Source organism: Coloeus monedula, assembly GCF_965178545.1.
Source record: "Coloeus monedula genome assembly, chromosome: 3".
Classification (NCBI taxonomy): Eukaryota; Metazoa; Chordata; class Aves; order Passeriformes; family Corvidae; genus Coloeus; species Coloeus monedula.
This window is the reverse complement of record NC_138783.1, coordinates 101,681,883-101,703,018: the sequence shown is the minus strand read 5'-3', so window position 1 is coordinate 101,703,018 and position 21,136 is coordinate 101,681,883. Positions and strand designations below refer to the sequence as shown.

General features: G+C 41.1%; 2 protein-coding genes across 5 annotated transcripts in view; one reads left to right on the top strand and one right to left on the bottom strand.

The window, feature by feature from the left end:
* GPM6B (glycoprotein M6B) overlaps nucleotides 1–19,830 on the top strand; it is a 114,601-nt gene extending 94,771 nt beyond the window's left edge. Inside the window, exons 2-7 of one of the 2 annotated variants that reach the window (XM_082278730.1) lie at nucleotides 5,767–5,953; nucleotides 9,392–9,548; nucleotides 12,689–12,860; nucleotides 14,743–14,816; nucleotides 15,123–15,188; nucleotides 17,526–19,830. In XM_082278730.1, coding sequence (XP_082134856.1) covers nucleotides 5,767–5,953; nucleotides 9,392–9,548; nucleotides 12,689–12,860; nucleotides 14,743–14,816; nucleotides 15,123–15,188; nucleotides 17,526–17,675 — 806 coding nt within the window. In that variant the 3' untranslated portion in view covers nucleotides 17,676–19,830. Of the gene's footprint in view, nucleotides 1–5,766; nucleotides 5,954–9,391; nucleotides 9,549–12,688; nucleotides 12,861–14,742; nucleotides 14,817–15,122; nucleotides 15,189–15,886; nucleotides 17,496–17,525 lie in introns of those variants that run through there. The other variant, XM_082278729.1, reaches the window with a different exon arrangement.
* A 661-nt stretch (nucleotides 19,831–20,491) lies between these two features.
* The window catches only part of OFD1 (OFD1 centriole and centriolar satellite protein), a 29,957-nt gene continuing 29,312 nt past the window's right edge, over nucleotides 20,492–21,136 (bottom strand). For all 3 annotated transcript variants that reach the window (XM_082278353.1, XM_082278355.1, XM_082278354.1), the window contains one exon: nucleotides 20,492–20,655. In XM_082278353.1, coding sequence (XP_082134479.1) covers nucleotides 20,610–20,655 — 46 coding nt within the window. In that variant the 3' untranslated portion in view covers nucleotides 20,492–20,609. The remainder of the gene's footprint in view (nucleotides 20,656–21,136) is intronic.

Sequence of the window (21,136 nt, the reverse complement as noted above, 5' to 3'; positions counted from 1 at the left end):
GCTGTGTTCTCCAAAGGTCATGTCCCCTCCATCACAGGGACTCTGCTGGCCAGGAAGGAGTTATTGATTAACAATCCTGGAAGAGGGGAATGCAAATACAGTGGGGAGATTATCAATCTGGCTAGACTAAAGTGCACTTACATGAAGTTTTCTGGCTCTCATGAGTTAAATTCTGTATAAGTTGATTTCACAACTTCTTATTTGTGTTGGACAAAAAGGCAAAATTAGTAAATACTGAGCTTGAAAGGAAGTTTTCTGTGGAAGAGCTTCAAGCGGTTTGTGGGAGGAGAAGAAAGGATTTTCTGCATTTGAGCTTATCACTTATTTAGTCTGTTTAATGTTAATCCAGAAGTGTGGTGAGTGAACATTTATTCTAAGTAGTAACAGCAATTTTAGCCTTGTGTCGTGTTCTGTAAATCAGCAAAATTTAAGATGGGCAGCAATGGGTAAGGATAGAGCTTGGACAAAGACTTCCATGTGATTTAATGCAGAGCCTTTTTATTTTAGTATCCTTACCAAAGTGTAGAGAGAAATTTGTCACAGGTTTTAAACTTACTCTTGTAAGGTTAAATGTTTTATCTTACTGTGTTCCCACTGACCCTTGGCTGCAGGTGTGGGTGACAGATGTGAGGAGTTACTGCCAGATATTGGCTTAGTCTCATGCAGAGAAGAAAGAAGTAAATTCCAGTTTTGCTTCTGAGGTATTAGTCTATTCCCACATCCCTCACTGCTTCTCCCATGGCTGCCAATCATGCAGCATGTAGGAAAATGTACATCCTAGCATGCATAAGCCATTCAGAATGGAAATTTTAAAAAATACGGTGGGTGGCAGACAGTAAAATTGGCATTTGCTTTCATTGACATATAGTTCATTTTCTGACAAAGAGCCATGGTGATTTAGGACTCCAAGGGTATTATTCATGCTTGGCATTGGGTAATCTTCAGCACTGGGGAAGCAGGAGGTGAGTGTCAAGTAGTGAGTTGTCCTCTTACATTTATTTGTGAATTGGGAGTAGTGCTACCAACACTAGGCTCCTGTGGATGTGTAGTAATGAGCCCGATTTATATGTGATGACTACATTTAAGATATTCTCTAGTGCTTTCATTTGAGGTGTTACCTAGTGCTTTTTTTCCCTTGGATTTCTTGCAACCTTCTTTTTGTTAAAAGAGTTCCTCCCCACTTGCTCCCTGAGTTGTGCTGAAGCCAACAGAGATTGTGGTTCTGTGGTGGAACATGATGTGCAATTTCTGCCATGTATTAACTGGGCTGGTGGCTCACAGGCCAGGATTTCCTAAAATGCGTTACACAATTACAGGAAGTGAGTGGTGAGGAGAAAATGATGCCCATTGCTTTATCTTTCATGTGAGGGAAAGAAAACAAACTTCTAAAGAAAAGAAAGTGGGAACTAACTTATGGCAGACAGTCACAGGATCCTGGAGGTTTAGTTCCCTGAAAGGGAAAGCTTTTCAAAGCTCCTTTCAGGTTTTCTTGGTTCCTTGGTTTTTTGTTCCATAGTGACCTTGGCTATGGGCCCGTGGTTAGTACCTGAGGTGCACTGAGGTACTCGTTCAACCTAGGAGGTGTTTGGAACATTAGACAACAGGCTGGTTTTCTGTCCAGGAGGTGTGGATATTCCTTCTTTACATCATGTTTTCCATGCTTTGCTTTGAGGCATGGCTTTGTGAACATCTGCCTGTCCCAGCTTTTTAAGTCTGAGCTTGAATGATGTATGATCTTCCTAGAGCAAGCCCTGGGAATAATCAAGGAAGCTACCTGATCCTATTGCATTGTCTTTTGTCATTTCCAAAGCACAGATTTGACCTTAGTAGGATAAGGTAGTTCAAGAACTGCCTCTTCTTCTTTTTTTATTTTAAGACCACTTTCCATTATTTCTCTATTACCTTGCTGTTCCAAGTTTAAATCTTAAAGCTGTACTTAAAGTACCAATGGAGGTTTAGCCACACAGTCACCATTTGGCATGGGAAATTGAATGGCTAAGCCCTGCATATATGCAGTAGGCTATACACTGCCAGGCAGATTGTATAATTGTTCTTCATACATTGAGCAACTCATTGCCAATTTATGTACATATGTAGGTTCATCCTTTACCAATTTCCTGTGACTGATAGCTTCCAGGAGTTTAAAAGAATAGCCGGTTCCTGTTTCTTTCTCTTCTCTTTATTTTTGTCCTTTAGCAAGAATATTTGTGTGTGTGTGTGTTTAATAGCATTCATTCCCTAGAGAATAATCTCAGTCTTTGTTTTAGCTGGCCTCCTTCTGAGAGTGTGTTAAATCTGTAGCCAAGATCACAGGCAGCTCTGGGCAAATCATTGGGCTGTTATTAACCTGCCTCCATGGCAACTACTGCTCGCCAGCCTGAGGACAAAAAATGTTTTTATTCTGCTGAGTTGCACAAAAGGTTCTAGTGATGCCTTGCACAAAATGGCCATTGAAAGGGGAGATGCAGTGATGTGTGTTTGTGCTGTACAGTTTCATATTTAAATCATTTTACACTGTTTCATTGGAAGTGGGTATACAGCTGAACAGTTCAGTGTTTTGGCCATATGGAAAGTAAAAACTAACAGAAAATTGGAGCTGAACTTATTTTAATACTACTTATTTTTGTCAGCTTGAGTTCACAGGCCTTCAGCTTGCAGTTGTCATCAGAGCATTAGCAAGTTATTTTGTGAACATGAGCTAGGCAAACATCATCCTGGGGTTTCAGTTGTGCTGTGTGAAGATAGTTGCTGACTTGGAGTTACAGAGAGAGAACATAAAGGCTTCCTGGAAAGCTTTCTAATTGTTTTCAGAAAACCTCTGCTTTGCTTCAGTGCTTCTTTGGGAAGCTTGGTACCGCATATCTTAGTTCTTGATGAGCTTCAAACTGTAGCTGGTTTTCAAAGCTGCTCTTAGCAGTACTGTTTTAGTCTTCTGTTAAAATCATAAAATCAGTTGTATTGCTCAGGCTAGGCATGGCTTTAATCTGCTCATAGTGTTCACAGTGGGATCTGGGGGGGAAGTCTGGCAGCCCCAGCACTGCGATGAGGTTGTGTCCCGCAGTTAGTTACCCTCTGGCAGGAGGCTGTGCAGCTCTGCTGTCAAGTTTGGTGCAGAATGACTACGTATGGATGGATGCTGTCTCTTGGAAACATGCTGGTTTGAGATGCTTCATGTGCTTGCAAGATGGCTGTGTGCTATTTCCAGGTGTACCAAAGTCTCTCTGATTCCTGCTTTAGTCTTGGGGTCAAGGTGAGTAGTTCCTGCAGTTCCACATTTGGGCAGTTTTCTGTGCCCAAAATAATGTGGTTGCTTTAGACATCTCTGAGGTTGTCCCTTGGCTTTGTTCTGCACTGAGAAAATGAAAGCCACCCAAATTGTGTGATGCCTTTTTACTTGGACTGCAGAGGAAGACAAAGAGTATGGCCACAAAGAACATCTGTGCAGCTGCTAGTTGCTGAGAGGTGAGAGGGGGTCTGCCACTGTTGCCTTGTGTTCAAGGGTCTGTGGATTAGTGGCAGAAAATTGTCATATGTTTGAGTAAGGGATCCAACAAACTCCTCAGGGCAAATGTTCTGCCAGTGGCCTGGAAAGCTGGCTTGGTGGTATGGGGTATTAAGCATCGCTCCTGGGTCTACACCAGTTTTTAGTTTTGTCAGGCTGCTACCATTTTCTGAAACCAACAGCTTTTCTTTTGGATCTTGTCAGTCTCTTGGTTTTGCTTCCAGCTGTTTTTATTTCCTGTCTTTGATAGGATCTTTCTGCTAAGCAGTCTGTGGGATCAGCATGATTTAGGTGATCAGCCTCTACACACTGAGCAATGATCAGGCATTGGGTCTCCTGCTTTAGGAGTGTGGCCCGAAGGGTGGTTTGTTTTGAGCTGGACTGTGACCACATGTGTGTTGTCTGCTGGGTCAGAGCATGGTTAGTGTTGGATAATCTTTCATGGCTAATCCTGCACCAGGTGCATTTCTTGGATTAACTCTGGGAGGTTTGGGCCTGACCTGGGAGCAGATGCTGCAGAGGTGAGCCAGCCTCACATGTATGGCAGCTCTTGCATGTGAGTTGCTCTCAGGCAGATTCCCCAAAGCAGAGGATTGCTCTGCAAGGTCTGGTGTCTGAAGTCAGCTCTGGACCTCTGTGATAAAATGAAACTTGGAGATGATTTCCTCTGATAGCGTGCATTTGGATTTTGTTTGGCCTGTTACTGCCGAGCTGCAGTTTGTTCATTTGGCAGTATTTTTGTCATGAAGATAGCTCCTACTGAGTGGACTCCAGCTGTGTGTAGACTATAAAAGCTTCCCAGGCTTGTTTCTATACAATTAAATCTTGCCTGAAGTTAGTGAAGGGTGTTTTGTAAGTAATTTTGATGGTGATAGCTGCTTAAGCCTGACTAGGGCACTTGCTAGTGACTCTCTAAAAGAAGAGTTTCTCACTTATGGAATGGGAAATCTTTCAGTTATTGGATGCATATTATTCCCCAGTGCCTCACAGAAGTGCCTGCTCTGCAACTCATTCATTAGTGGGAAAGGGAGGGGGATAAAAATAAACTTGCCTCATGTGGTGGCTGGAGACTTGCTGATCTTCGTGAGGAATTTTTTGGGTGGGAAGATGCAATGTGATGTGATGTCCTCATTTGCCAGCTATCTCCGTGCCTTCAAATGCTTTGTCCGTGTAGCGCCTTGCCGTAGCAGCAGTGGCTGTCCTGCGACGTGCGATGCTGGCCACTCCATTAAGCGTTGTCTTAATGGCTTGTGTTTTGTGCAGTTGTATGAAATGCACATTAATGGAGACAGCTTAATGCCATCACCCTGAAGTAATGAATTGGTATGGATTGCCATTACCATTATAGCGCAGTTAAAAGCTGTGTTTGTTTCCGATTTACATTTCCCAGCTTTGTAAGCAGATGGGTTTTCAGGCCACGCAGTTGGAAGGAACCTGGCAATTCAGCTGCAACCTCCTTATTACAGTGTTCATACAAATAGCAGCTCTGGGGGGGTGTTTTGTTAACTCAGACCAGTTAAACAATGCATTTCAGTTGATTATGCTACTGCAAACTGTATTCAGGGATCACTGTAAATCCTGTGTATCCTATAAAAAGCTGGAAATGTATTGTCTGTGTAATACAGCTTCATACAGCTGCCCTCGACAAAAATTGTTACTCTTTGGAACCCATTCAATTTTTCTATTGTTAAAGTGTCTGTATCCCTGTAACCTCATATGGATTTATATAAAAAGATAACTTGAGAGTACTGGGAGAGTGCAGGGTAGTTAGGTTTTGCAGACCTAAATTTATTCATCTTCCAATGAAAGTGCAAAATATCTCCTACTTTTCCAAAAGCCTTTATTATCTTGAGTATTTGGCACTCTGGCTCCCAGAGTGTTGCCATCATAGCTGGTGCTCCTGCCATTAGTAATGCTGAAACACGGTGAGTCCTGGATGAGCAGCTGAATTGCGATGGATCACTTTAGACAGTGATTTTTTTTCTTTTTCCATTTCATAGGCTGTCTCATCGATCCCCTCTTGATCCTGTAAAGACAGAAGCACTCAGCCCACTTTCTGGGCTTTGAGTCCATACCAACAGATCTGTAGGTCACTGCTTTAGAGGGTGATGCTGTCTTGTACCACCTATAGATTTTTTGCTTAGCATGTCAATGCCTGGGCCTTTTATTCCCTGTGGCTTTTACCAAGTGGAGGACGAATGTTCTTTTCCTCATAATTTGCTTTTCGCTCATGACGTTTCTTTTGCTTTCTTTCTTCTGCTTAGGTTGCTTTGAATGTTGCATTAAGTGCCTAGGAGGAGTGCCATATGCTTCGCTCGTGGCAACCATTCTCTGCTTCTCGGGGGTAGCGTTGTTTTGTGGCTGTGGCCACGTGGCACTCACGGGAACTGTGTCTATCCTCGAGCAGCACTTCTCCACGACTGCCAGTGACCATGCTTTGCTGAGTGAAGTGTAAGTATGCCTCCCATTCCCGTTATTCATCATAACACCCTCATGCTAAATAACTAGAGATGGATTCAGACCTCAGTCTCCGCCCCTGAGTATTAGGTTGCTTGTTTTTGTAACAGCACTCAGTCATTTATTGGTGCTCGCATACAAAGAACCAAAGTGTGTATCCTGGTACACCTGTTCATATTGGGACCAGTATTATTTAATATCTTCATCAGTATCATAGACAGTGGAATTGAGTGCATCCTTAGCTGCTTTGCAGATGACACCCAAGCTGAGTGGTGCAGTTTGCTTACCTGAGAGAAAGGATACCAGCCAGAGAGACCTTGAAAGCCTTGAGGAGTGGGACTGTGTGAACCTCATGATGTTCACCAGGGGCAAGTGCAAGGTGCTGCACATGGGTCAGGGCAATGCCCAGTATCAATACATGCTGATGTATTGATATACAGATGAAGGGATTGAGAGCATCCCTGCCAAGAAGGACTTGGGGTGCTGTTGGATGAAAAGCTGAACATGAGTTGGAAATACGCACTTGCAGCCCAGGAAGCCAATTATATCCTGTGCTGCATCAAAAGCAGCATGACCAGCAGGGTAAGGGTGGGAATTCTACCCCTTTGCTCTGGTGAGACCCCACCTGCAGTGCTGCATCCAGCTCTGGGGGTCCTCAACACAGGAAAGACACAGACCTGTTGGAGCGAGTCCAGAGGAGGCCACCAAGATGATCCGAGGGCTAGAACACCTCTCCCATGAACACAGGCTGAGAGAGCTGGGGTTTTTCAGCCTGGAGAAGAGAAGGCTCTGGGGAGACTTTACAGCAGCTTTCCAACACCTAAACGGACCTACAAGAGAGCTGAAGAGGGACTTTTACCAGGGCCTGCTGTAACAGAACAAGGGGTAACAATTTTATTCTGAGAGTAGTTTTAGTTTTTGTTGATGACATAAAGTTGGAAGGGATGTCAGGAGTAACAGGGAAGCATGGTTCTGTCTATCCCTCTTCAGAAGAAGCTGGACTAGTATATGAGAAAAAAGAGAAAAAACTGGAAAGATCTGCAAATGTAGCCTTTGGACATAACCACTGGTGAAATACTTGGGTCTTTTATGTTCCTGAGGCTCCTCTGTGAGGCCAGAGGAAGGCCTGGAGTGCTGCCTTGGGTCCCATGTCCGGCAGCCAGTCTGGCTGTGCGTGCTGTGATGAGGGGCCCCTGTGACAAACACGGTGGGCATGGCACATGCAGGGGTGCACGGGCAGCAAGCAAGACACAGCTTTTAGGGTGATATTTGAAGGCTTTGATATCAGGGCCATATGCAGCACACTTAATTCTTACTTTCTTTTTGATTGCTCTTGTCACTGACTCCTTTTATACGCTTGCAGGCATAGACCTGCCAGTTTGTTGCATGCCCTCTGAGCACTGGTGCCAGTCCCACAGCACCATTTCAGAGCTTCTGCTCTCCACAGGACCCTCTGTCTCCAGACTTGCTCTGGGCCTGCTCCCCGCTGGGGTCCTGCCTCCCAGCACTGGACACGCTCAGTCCCTGGTTGTGGCCAGGCAGTGTGTCCCCAGCTCCAGGGCATGAGCCACCAGGGCCCTGCAGTTAGACACAACATTTGTAAGAAAATGTAAGCAGCTGTTCTTCAGCAACTGAGTAACAAAACACCCTGTGCTTGCATCAGTCTCCATTTGAGCAAAATAGAAGAAATTGCAAAAGCAGCAGTAACAGGCAGCAAGTTTTACGGTTTGGAGAGTTGTTGACAATGGTTCTTGTCATGTCAGCACCAGCAGCTGGGGAAATGCATAATTCCTACCAGAGCAGCTCAGGGCTCGGCTCTGGGCGAAGGGGGTAGCAAGGGAGAAGTGTTAGAAAGGGGCAAATAATTTCAGGCTACAGAGACATTAAGAAAAAAAAAAAAAAAAAAGAAAAATACATTAGTAAGACACCCTATGGAATAGACTTTTTAACCCCTTTTCCTATTACTGATTTCTGGTAGCATGCATTGAGTCTCTCCTGGACTATCAAAGATGGTGAAATGATTTCTTCTATACTCTCTGAAATCCTGAGTTAATTTTTTTGTGCTTTACAGCACAGGTGAAACAGACGTATCCTGTTATTTTTTATCAGGTTGGAAAACAAAGATAACACCTCCCACATAAAATTTTAAATGAGCAATATTCTATTTTAATACAAGGGTAACATTTAACTATATAAATGGTAGTCATTAATTTTCTTTAAGCTAAAACATTCAGATGCTCTTTGGAGATCTATGTTAGCAGCTATGTTGTGGAGAGTGACAAGAATTGGGAAAAAAAAATCTGAGGAAAACATTTATCCTCAGAAAACTGGTAGTGTGGATGTATAAAATTAACCTCTTGGTTTTGTGAATAGCTTCATCCAAAACAACCATTCCAACAATCAAATTCCTTTTAAGAAGTTCTGGAGTAATCATGCTAATAACGAAATATGACTTTTGGAGACCAGAAGTGTTGTATGGAAGATCTGGCATTCTGGTCCTCCAAAACAATTAGCTTCAGATACAGAATCTGATTGATAGTATTTAGAAATCATTCTTTCCATCTACCTCTTCTAGCTAAAGGAAAAATACTGTTAGAATGTCATTGCAGATGGTAGATGTTTAAGGAATCAAAAACTTTCTCAAATACCATCTGAGGGAAGTGCTTATACCATGTGCCCTGAGATGATCTTCCTCTAAGTGGTTCCAGAATACCTAAAGTGGAAGTGTTTCCTAAATAACTCTTTCATTTTTTAAGAGAATTTTTAACATTTTGAGGCACTCAACACCGCTGTGACTTAAAGCACTGAAACTACCAGCTCACTTGGAACTACCCTTCCAGGCTGTAGAGCAGTCTCAGGAGAAGTCACTGCGTGTTTGCTGAGTTTTGTATCAGACAAGTACTGCTGAATTTAGAAATTTTTGCAAACTTAAGTTAATTGGATTTCACAGGTGGAAGTGATGAATTTCAGGGACTGCTTCCTTTCCCTAAGCCGAAGGAATGGCCACAGAGCCTGGTAGCTCAGTCAGGGGTTTGGCTCCATGCTTTGCCATTTCAAGGCCCTGCTTTGTCCCTGTCAGACATTCCCAAGTGAGGCGTCAGGATCAGTAAGAGGAAAAAGAAAACCTTCATAGTGGAGGCATGAAATATGAAATTGCAGCTTTAACCTGGTGACAAACACCAGTCAATGTAAGGACTGCAGCAGCAGCCAGGGATGCTCGGGTGGGTGCAGGACTAAGGCACATCAGGATTGCTTACCTGGGAAGGGGCACAGTCGTACCAGTGTTTCCCTGCAGTCCGCTTGCTTAAAATGCTAAGGAGCCTTGAACTTTGTTTCTAGGAGTTATCTCTCATTTATTATAATTTGAGAGGACTGACTTTGTTTTTATAGGACTGAAATCTAATTGTATCTTTTCTTTCTTTTCCGTTTTAGAATACAGCTAATGCAGTATGTAATTTATGGCATTGCATCATTTTTCTTCTTATATGGAATAATCCTTTTGGCAGAAGGTTTTTATACAACAAGTGCTGTGAAGGAGCTGCATGGAGAGTTCAAAACAACAGCCTGTGGCCGCTGCATCAGTGGAATGGTGAGTGGGATCAGAAATGGGAACAGCAGTCTTTGCTGGCTAAAACCTTGGGCTTGGTTTGACTCCTGGGTTTTGAACACCAGAATATTGCTGCCTTCTTTGTTTAACTCCTTGTGGGTGGTCAGGGTCAATCCATGTCTCGGTTCTTCTTTGAACTTCAAGGGTGCTTGGTCAAATCAAACTGCTGCAGATGGGCTGGGTGGGGGCTGCCATAGCCTCCCCTGACATAAAGCTGAACCCACTGGTCTAAACTAAACTGGGGAGACTGCTAATTTTAAAACACTTAAATGTGAGCCAAAATGAAATTTGCACTTTTAAACGTGGAACACTTGAGTGATGCTTAAAGGCAGACTGTAAAATGGCTGTGGTTTGCAGAGCTATTTAAATATCAAACTGTAATGGCTCTGACTTCCATAGTCAATTGTGCTTGAGTGTCTGGATCCTTCAACAAACAGTAATGAATGAATGAAACTTCACAACATCTTTGCACTTGAATCAAGTATTGATTTGCAGATGGCAAAAGGCAGACAGATAGAACAGCGAGGCTTTTTCACAAAGCCAAAACACTTGGAACTCTAAAGTTACCAGCCATATTCTCTTCCATATACTTCTGTATTTGAACAAAATTGTAAGCAAAGTTTAACTAAACATAAAACTTCAGCTTCTCACCCACATTGTCCCCAAGGGCACACTGTGCAAGAACAGCCATAACTGCGTTTCTGAGAGAAGATTTCAAAGCTATTACTGAAAATCTGAATTCAAAGCTCGTAGTTATGGAGGAAGCTAAGCAGTATGACAGATCGCCCACGGGAAAGTGTGGGTGAAAAGAGAAGAGGCTTTTGATGTGATTGTTGCATTTTAATATACAGTCTAGATCCTGTACTTAAAAAATATGTACTTTCAGCTGGTTAAATACAAAAGAAATGCATGTTTATTTTCATGAGAGTTAGCTATTTTCCACTGTGCTGTTGGGTATTTACTGAATTTTTCGAGAGCTAATAAAAATAAGGCATCTGATAATTTTCCAGTTAAGCAGCTATTTGCTCAGGTTTTTTCTAGCAAGCATGGTCTTCACCAAGGAGCAAAATTAGATCTGAAGCAGTATTTTCAAAAGATCCAAAATAAAGTAGAAACACACACATCCATGCATCTCATCAGTGCAGACAATTGCTTGTGCATTTGAGTAGTTGCAGGCACATGATTGTCGCTGCTTATACAAACACCAGTGTGACACATGGAAATACAGCAGAACAGCATGTTTTCATGTTTATCCATATTTGTCCACACAATGAAGGAGAGAATTTACCATCTGAGTAGTGGCTTAGAGCTCTGGTAAGATGCATCAATGTTTGGTGGTGACAGGAAAAGTGCCTCTATGCTGCTGTGTAAAACCTTAGGGCAAGAATAAGGTTTGTGAGGAGATAAAATACTTAACAGACTAGTGACTGCAGCTGGGTACAGGCAACAGGCTTTTGGACATCCAGGGATCTTCTGCCACTTAGATCAAGAGCTTCTGTACTACTACTTCTTCCATTACATTGCTGAGCAAAGTCCTGAAAGACAGTCCCATCTTGCATAAGGTTGTTACAGAAGAAAGACGTCCATCTTCCCTAAATTATTTTTGTTGGCTCTGGTAATGCAAAATAGCCATTTCCCACAGTTACCACATTAAATGTGAGAGGGAGTCTATTTTTTCCTGGCTATTTTAGGAGTTAAAGGCTTTGTGCACTTCCTCTCATGCACACTTCCACATACACATATGCAAACTCATGGTTTATTTGTAGTGTATTTACAGAAATCCTTTAACCTGGTCCACTTTGTCCTTCCCAAAATCCAAAGAGAGGATTTTCAATTCTCACACAAAACATACAGGTCTGGTATAGGCGCTAATATGAAATAGGGTATTCAGTTGTCTATAAATTAAAGTCTAGCTGGGGTTTTATGGGCCATAGCTTCGCAAGAGTTTCCATCTCCCCACACACCACCCTCGTTGGCTGAAACCTGATCAGTTGTTCAGCTTTTGCTCTAACACTTGCCTGGTTATTCTGGAAAAAACCTGGGGGGATGCAAACTTCCACCAGTGCAGCATTAGTTCAGTCCCTTGGTTCTGGGTCAGGCTGAGAATCCTCCCCCCTGAGAGCCTTTCCCATCCTTGCTTTTGTCCTCTGGCACTATAAGTAAGACAGTAGGACACCAGTGCTTTACTGGAAGTAAAGGCTTTCCATTCCACCTACAGCTAAGAGAGAACAGCCGCAGCTAACAGTGAGAAGAGAGCACAGAAGATGTAACAGCATTCCCCCACCTTCCAAGTAGGATCCAAATCCTAGACTCACCAGGAGGAGGGAGCTAGGAACTGATGCCAGAACTACTGTTTCACCATAACACTTAGAAGAGGAGGGGAAAAGGGACAGGGCTCAGTGGGAGGAGGGAGCTGGAGATTTCCAGAGCAATCAGTGCCACATCTTGTATCTTACCAAACAAAATGCACGTAATGTAGTTTTTTTTAAAAGAGCAAACCCAAACCAGCAAATTTCAGTGGACAAATCCATGATTCTCTAATGTGAATTAATTAATTTCCTGCTTGGCAATGTGCATTAGACCAACTGAATCCTTCTGATCTGATGTTAACCGTCATGGTATGTTTGCAAAAAGAGGTATTTTCAAATGTTACATTCCAAATTGATTTCAATAAATCAGGGAGTATGGGAGACCTCTGTGAGCATTGATTCACTGTGTGGTTTTGATTTGTAAGTTGTACAGAAATGCTGGTATATTATAGTTAATTTAAAAAAAACCCTTAAATTGATTTTTGTTGGAATTTATTGGTTTTAGCCCACAACCAGCATCCCTGCTTAGCTGAGAATCTTGAGAAATCAATGGGCTGCTCTTTCGTGAGGGCAATCTGTTTACTCAAGCAGGCTGCTGAAAAAGGAAATGCCTGAATTACTTTCTCAGTAGCACTTAAACTACCATAGTATTTGTAAGCAATGAGGATACTGATTTTGTGTGCTTGGAAACCAAATGTTTTCTTATTTGAATTCTGAAAGTATGCTTAAAGATTATTTTGAAGAATTTTAAAGGAAAATTTAAGTAGTCTTTTCAAAGAATAAACACAAAGTGTTTGTGTTTTCTCTGCCCAGTTTGTTTTCCTCACCTATGTGCTTGGAGTGGCCTGGCTTGGGGTCTTCGGCTTCTCTGCTGTGCCTGTCTTTATGTTCTATAACATATGGTCAACTTGTGAAGTCATCAAATCTTTTCAGACAAATGTGACTGTGCCAGGGGACCAGATCTGCGTGGACATCAGGCAATACGGTACTCGTTTTAATCCCCATTAAAAACTTCATCCTTTCTCTTCAGTCTTTTCTCAGTAGTTTTGTCTCAGCCTTATCAGATGAATCAAATGCAAAAGTATCTTCTATCTCTGAATGTGCTATTACTTTTCTAATTAATTCACATTACCCTGATCTTTTTCCAGATGCAATCAATTTCACTGAAGTGACAAGTCACTTATCTGAAATGATTTTGTAGTGGTTTCCAATACTGATATATTAGGTTTGAAAATAGATCAGCCTCCAAATAAACTTATTGGAAACAGTGCTGAGAAATAAATAACCACATTGTGTGTTTTGAACCCATATGATGCATATATTATGTTCTTTCAGAAAGCTGTTTTACATTTAAAGATGAAGTAAATGTCTGAATGTTGCTCTGAGAATTACTTTCAGTTAAAAAACCAAAAACCTGCAATTAAAAGTCTGCCCATAACTAATAATGAATTAATGCTACTTTCCAATGACATGCAGAAACCTAAGGAAGCTGGGACAATAACTTAAAATAGGGTCAGGCTTTTCATTTCTTAAGGTGAGTTTTTCTTGAAGTTAATCTTTTTAGCTTCCCTTGTGCAGAAGATCTTTTGTCACCGTTACTTTTGGCTTCATTCTAGCTAGCATTTTCTAGGAATGTTTCTTTCTTTGGACTAAGTCATTCAAAGCTGAGAATATGGATTCAAAGTTGAAAAAGTAAGAAAGCTTGGCTTTGCTCTCCTGTCCGGGTAAGTCCAGTAGAAGAAAAGATATACTAATTTTAAAAGCAAGAAGTCTTCAATCAGTTAAACATTTACATTCTATTTTAGCAGCTCACAGCAAGAGGCTGGGAAGACATTTTCTTCAGCAGCAAAGCCTAGGAGTGAAGGGAGATGTGCTCCTCCACCTTCCTGTTTCTTCTGGTTGTTTTGCAGCTGTATTTGTGCTGTATTGTTCCCCTGATCAGTAAAACCATTTGGGTTTCAGTGCATGATGGGAGAGAGCAGCTCCCTAACAGGCAACTTGTGTCACTGAGCTTTCCTCACGTTTTTGGATGGAAGTGGTAGCTGAAAGGCTGGAATTGTATATAACAGTTGCAGAGAAGCAGCTGACTTGGAAGTCAATCCTATAAAATCTTTTTGAAAGCTGTGCCATCCTGAGATAATTTCAATGACCTGCTGCTTTTAGAGTTGCTAATTCCAACCAGCTGGGTGGAAATGCAAAGTTGTATGGGGAAACAAACTGGATTTCTCTTAATTCAAATGGGTTTTGCTTAAGCTTTACATCTGTTATAGGCCTAAAAGTTTATGTTATTTTTCATCTGCTAGATTCTGTTGACTTTTCAGACTTTCAATCATGTAGGAAAAGTAATTGGGAGTATATGAGATGCAGCAGACTGAACTTTCTTGTAGCAGTGTTCACTTGATGCTTTTTACCTATTGGAACTAAACCAGAAAAAAAATGCTGTAATTCTTCCCTCTAGCTCTATATTCACACCCTTTTACAGTAGTTTCTTGTTCAAGTAGAACCTCATCTAGTAAGTGTTATCCTGAAAGGTGCCAAGTGCCTCTGAGATGCAGATTCTCTCTTCTGTGCTGAGTGGGGGAGTAGGCAGAGTGTGCAACTGGACCCAAAGTGCAAAAACCCAACCGTTTGGCTGCCAGATGGGAAAACCACATCTGAGAACATGCCTTGGCAGCAGCCCTCAGTGTGAGGAGAAAGCATAACTTGAGGGAGTTGTTTTAATTCCTGCTGCCAACTCAAAGCTGTACTGGTCAATGCACGGATGCCCAGAATGGGAACACAACTGGCAAGTGGGTGGAAAAGATGAGAGGAATAGAAAGTGTGTGTTGATTGCTGAAATTAGTGGTTTCTTTTCTGTGGTATTTCAGGTATTATCCCTTGGAATGCTGTACCTGGCAAAGCCTGTGGCCCAATTTTAGAGAACATCTGCAACACAAATGAGGTACAGAAACTTAACCTGTGTGCAGCTTTTGACTACAGGTCACTTGGGCACCATGTAGTAAATACTTGATGAAAGTTTTTGGAGAGAACTCATGCAAGGAGTGTAGAGAGACTGCTTTAAATATAACACTGAAGCAATTGTTACATCATCAAAAAAAATTATTTTCAGTACATTTTTATTTTCTAGAGCTTTGCTACCATGCTACAAAGACTGTTTTATTATCCTTATTCTCTAGAACACTTGAAATGCATTTTGTACTATTCCTAATGAATTACTTCAATGTTTTTAACATGTTTTTTTCTCTAGTTCTACATGTCTTATCACCTGTTCATTGTGGCTTGTGCTGGAGCTGGTGCCACTGTCATAGCATTGGTGGGTAGTATTTTTTGTTGGTTTATAGTTTAAAATGTTAATTTTAGGCTTAAGATGCTTTTAGATTAAATTTTGTGTCTATTAAAAGTAGTGATACTAGACATGAAGGAGGGTGAGCTGTAATCACCACTATTTGCTGCTATGGTTTGGTCATCACAAGTCAGCAGGTCCCCAACTTTTGCTTTAAGAAGTCATCTTAACCCGCCTACCACATACTTAGGAAAAAATTATTTGCATGTCCTTTCAAAATCCTACTTCTGTCCACTGTTTCTGCTTTTATTTCCACTATTTATTTTCATTTTTGTAGTTTGTTTGATCAGCTGCTTGTAACCTCTTGGTTTCCTTTGCCTGGACCCAGGCAGATTGACTGGTCCAACCCTGCAGTGCCCGTTCCAGGTAGCGGCTGGGAAAAGGGACATTAACAAGATGACTTGTTCCTATGTCTAACATTTCCTTTAGTGGCCAGCTGCTAACCTTGTGCCAGCCAAGCCCAATACTCACAACTGGTTGACAAAATAGCCTTAGGGTTTGTGCTGGGTTATCCTCCCCAGAGAAATGGCAGGTTATTTATCTTGCATCTTCACCCTGAAGGAGCTCAGAGTAACATCTGTTGTAAAAGTATCGAGAGTTGCCCAAGTGGGCTTGAGCCGTCACCTTGTTGTTATCTTACTCTCCTGTATTTTGTTCTCTTCCACCAGCTGATCTACATGATGGCTACTACATATAACTATGCTGTTTTGAAGTTTAAGAGTCGGGAAGATTGCTGCACTAAATTCTAAATTGTATAAGCCCAGTAAAAAGCTGCATTGTGTAGCTTGAAATACCACTGACACCCTAGACTAAAAGTCTAGCTTTCTGAATTTTGTTACAGTAATTGTAAATAGCTTCAGTAAGCATCGTTTAGCTTATCAGATTAATGAAATGACTTCTTGTATATGAACTATGATGTGGATGAGATCTGGCTATCTTTTCATGTTGAGAGGATTCAGTTACTGTAGGGGCATTTATAAAGCATCCTTCTGAAAAGGGGATGTTTTCATTTCAAGTCTCCACTTGATTTCTAACAGTCATCTCAAACAAATACTGGAACAGTTCAGGGTCAGATGTACTAATTTATTCTCCACCATGAACACCAAATACAAATACCCTCCAAGCATACAAAATACATATGGTGTGAAAGCAAGGGAATAATGAAGTAGTGCCAGTCTATTTTGGCAGAGATCAGAAGCCCAGGTATTATGAATTAATTTGCTTCTATTTCCAAGTGATTCCATGCATGATCAAATCAATTATTTTCTCTTACTCTTAAGTAAGTGCCGAATGATACTCTTTCTCTCAAAAAATAAATCCTTGTCTTAGCTCTGCGTAAAACAATCACATTCTTTCTTTTGGACCCTGAACTAGTAAGAAACAGCATATGAGTAACTTCTGTTCTTGTATGGCTGCACTTTAGTAACTGATTTCTCAGTAGCCAGATCTCAAAAATGTAAGTATGACTGCACAGGAAGCAAAACCATGCATAGATCACAGGGACCTTTTTACAGTGTTGGGGAGAAAAAAGAAGGAGAAGTGAATCAAAGTTTTCAGATGTACATGTTTTTGCATGAAGTATGGGCAAAAGAAGTTGGCAAGAGACGAATGCACAAACTAGAACAACAAACACATAATTTAAAAAAAAGGAGCCGTTTGCTATATACAATATAAAACTCTTCACCTGAGGTTGGACAATGGAAGTTTAAAATGTAGCTATAAAAATACAAGATTAAGACTTCTTAACCCAGAGATTGCATGCTTTTGCTTAGTTTTGGACTCATGTTTTGATGTTTAATTTTTTGATGTGTTAATGTAGCCTTGTTCGCATAAATAAAACGGTTCACAGTTTCAGGTTTTTTTCCAGGGGGAGGGTGGAATTCTCATCTGCTTGTTGGGGGAAAAGACCTGCCGGGCTCTGGGCTTGGATATGCATAAACACCACGACCTTAGAAAGCACTTCTTCTGAGCACCTCGTAGTTTACAGATTCTGTATACTGCCACGTACAAAACTGTTTTCCTGCTTCCCCCCATTCTGCATTCTAATTGACCCGTACAACTCTGTAGCTCATTTTAATATCGTTGTACTAACTTTCTCTAAACTGTGAATAACTGAGTTATTAGCATGCCAAATTCTAGAGATCTTTGAAAAATAGCCTCTGTGCTTGTTTTAATAACAGAATGCTTATTAACGTAGAATAACTATTTTTTTGGTCGTTATTTTAAAGAGCGTCTATTAATCTGACTAGCAGCTTGCTTTGCCTCTTGACATGCTCACTCGCCATCATGCTCACCCTTCTCTTCCAGATCCACTTCCTCATGATACTGTCTTCTAACTGGGCCTACTTAAAGGATGCAAGCAAAATGCAGGCCTACCAAGATATCAAAGCAAAAGAAGAGCAGGAGCTTCAGGATATCCAGTCTCGGTCAAAAGAGCAACTCAATTCTTACACATAAATGTTTGCCACAGTAATTCAGCAGAAGAATTCTGTAGCTCTGACAAATCAGCAAATAGCTGCTCTGCAGTACAGATGTGTGTCTACCAAACAAAATTAGAAGTGTAAAAGCTTCACATTCCAGCTCCTGGAAAACTTTTTTAGGGAAATCTTCCCATGGGTAATCTTCCATCCTTTCTAACAGAGAATGGATGGTTTATTCCAGGCATTTTAAAAGGCAACACTTTACAAAAAGTGACCAAATTATTCCTCTTTGAGACTTGTGGTATTGAATATTTGACTTGTTCTACAGCATGCCGCCCTGCACAAACGGTGGCAGGTGCCAAGCAGGCAGTAGATCTGTGCAGACCTCAGGCACAGGCACGGCCTGTGACTGAGCACCTCCCAAAGGAACCCGTGCCCAGCTGGCATTTCTGAGAGGAGCTCGTGTTTGTGTGGTGGCACAGCTGCAGCACCTCCCAGGTTGCAGGGGGGCTGTTTGGGAACGCCCCTGCCTGGGCCACGGGAGCAGCTCCACTCCTGTGCCCCACGCATCCATGATGAGGCCGTCATGTCCCTGTGCTCACCTGAGTGTCGAGCAAATGTCCCAGTTTCTAATCTTTTTATTAACTATTTAATGGAATGTAGATCCCTGGATCTGGATAATGATCCCCTTCCTTGAAAATAAATGTCAGCTTTGCCTTAATATTTATTTTCTATAAATGTCTTAGCATTTATATAGTGGCAGGAGACCATTATCCTACATTTTAAGCAAGTGAAAGTGTTACCTTATTAAAATGACACTGATCTGACTATTCCAAATGAGCGGACGAGAAAGTTTGCAGAGTTTTACACTAACAATAAAATTTGCAGCCATAAAATACAGGATGTCCACCTTTCTCTATCTTGGTGCTTAGCAAATTTATAGTCAGTGCTTATATGTTTTCCTTTTTACATATTAATTAGCACACTAAGAAAACATGGTGTTCAGAAAAAAAACCCAACAAACAAACTGGTGCCATTTTAAAGTCATTTCCCATAGAAGTCTGCCTTCTAATTAATGTTTTTTTTCAGAAGCATTCAGTGATATCTTGAGTATTAGTGATGGTATATTTGGTGTTTGTTCTATATGATATATATATATATATATATATAAATGTTGGGGGGGAAAAGTAAAAATACATCATTCATTTGAAAAAATTAAATATTCAAGTCATACCCCTGCTAAGCTGATGTGTGGTTTGGTAGTTTTGACTGTTTGCTGAATATACATCAAAGGAAGCACAAATTCCTTCAAATCAGTATTAAGAGAAAAGGCATTTTTTTGGGGGGTATCAACTTCAAATATAATTTCTTTTGTTAAATATTGAAGTCTAATTTGACAGTTTCAAAAAAGGGGCAAAGTTGATTGATGTAGAGCAAATATGACAAAATAGCCTAGTGTATGTTCTTACCTGTTGCATGAAGGAGACATTTCTACAGCAATGCAGGTGATGTTCTAGCCCAGTGTTTGCATAAGGGTAATAATGGAGGCAGTGTCTTAAAGCCTAATTCTTTTCTAATTCAGTGTAGCTATTACTGGGAGTTTTTGAAGTTTTGTTTAAGTAGTCTAATATTTTTATGTAAAGAGCATTAAATTTTGCTATGTATAAATTTTTGTAACCTAACAGTGAATCAATATTTTCTATCAGTGCCAAGGGCTTCCTGTAGTTACATCCAAGTGTTAAAATAAATATTTGTAGATAATAGACAACACTTGTGTATGCTTATTTGAACCCAGACCTACAGCTATTCCATGGCAGTGCATCTCTAGGCTTTACATCTCTATCTGAAGTGAAACAGCTTCTGTTCCAGAGCTCCCTGCTCTCCTGCATGGGGCAGGGCTGCCCTGCAGGTGCAGCTGCAGCAGCAGCTGTGTGCAGCATGCAGTAGTGGTAGTTGTTCCAGGCCAGCATAATGCAACAAGCACTACCCCTTCCCAACATCCAACAGGAGCAGTCTCTCAGAAATTCTGTAAAGGCCAGAGTGACTGCAACAGCAAATTAAGCAGCATGTAAAATTAGAGTAGCCTCCACTTCACATTTTAGCTTCATTTCAAAAAGCAAAGTTTGTATCTGTCACGGTTTTGGTACATTGTGTTTCAACATCCAGTGAATTCAAGACAGAACTTTGATTTTTGCCCCTAAATTCTGTCAAACTTGGCTTCATGTTCTTGTAGGTTAGGTCAAGATGAGCAGCCTCAAATGCAGTGCAAGTTGTAACATATGCTGCCACCCAAAATTACTTCATTGATAAAAACTACTGTATTTTATACTGTAAATAAAGTTTAATGATCTTGCCTATAATCTACCCACAAAATACAAAGCTTAAATAAAGATGAGTTAAATAGCATTTTTATTTTAATCTTTCCGTTCTGGACTGGTTAATACCAACGAGGTGATCCATGAGAGGGGCTGCTTCTGAAAGTGGCTGTCCCTGCCATAGCAGCAGAAGGGGCACCTTAGCTTGGGTCTGTCACACTCCACACTCTGTGTGAGCCAAGTGCCTCCACAGGACACCTTTAAAAGCAGGTGATGATGATGGAATTTTTTGTTTCTTCCACCCATACTTTGAACCATTTGGAGCAGAAGGGGTTGGGGGGCAGGGGTTGGCAAAGTTGACAAAGTTTAGAGGAATTCAGTGTCAACACAAATCTACCCAAACATACTGATCAGTTTTTGTTCCCTGCTTTGTTATTTCTCCCACCGCACCCAAGGGCTTCCTCCTGGATTAGTAACACATCAGGACTCACTGCTTGAAGTCAATGACTGAAATGATGAAACAGATCCAAATCGACTTTATTAATTTATAATTACACAGCCTGCAATGGTGCCTAACATTTATTACACACAGAAACCTACTGTAAAAACATCTTTCTCATAATAAGAATAACAATTAAAAAATCAGTAGCTATTGTTCACCAGAAGCTTTCATCCACATCTCCATGAGAAATGTCTGCAACACTATTGATTATAGGAGAGAGGAAAAAAAGGTGTTATGAGTCTAATGTAGTTTATCTTAAATCTTAATACTCATTTTAAAGCAATAGTTAAGAGACTGCCTTTGCTTCAATTCTCTTGCTGTTTCAGTGAACTGCTGGCAATAAAACCAGCCCTAAAGGAGGAGGATCTGGGCCTTCATTAACTGAAAGCCATCACCTGTATCTCAAAAAGCAGAGCTATCTTCTGTAGTGCTCAAACACAACTGCTGCCAATTCAGGAGCAGCAGGGTAGGGCTTGTTATGTTCAACAGCACATATAATAGTGAATCATTCCTATGGTTATGGTGAACCTTTATGGGTTTTTTTTTCTATCTGCTCCACATTTTTTGCTTATTTTGAATTCTCCATCTTCAAAGAAACTGAAAGATTTGATGGAAGATTGTTTGGTTTATCGTTTGCAAGCAACTAAAACCTACATATCCTTATTTATCAATGTGTAGGGA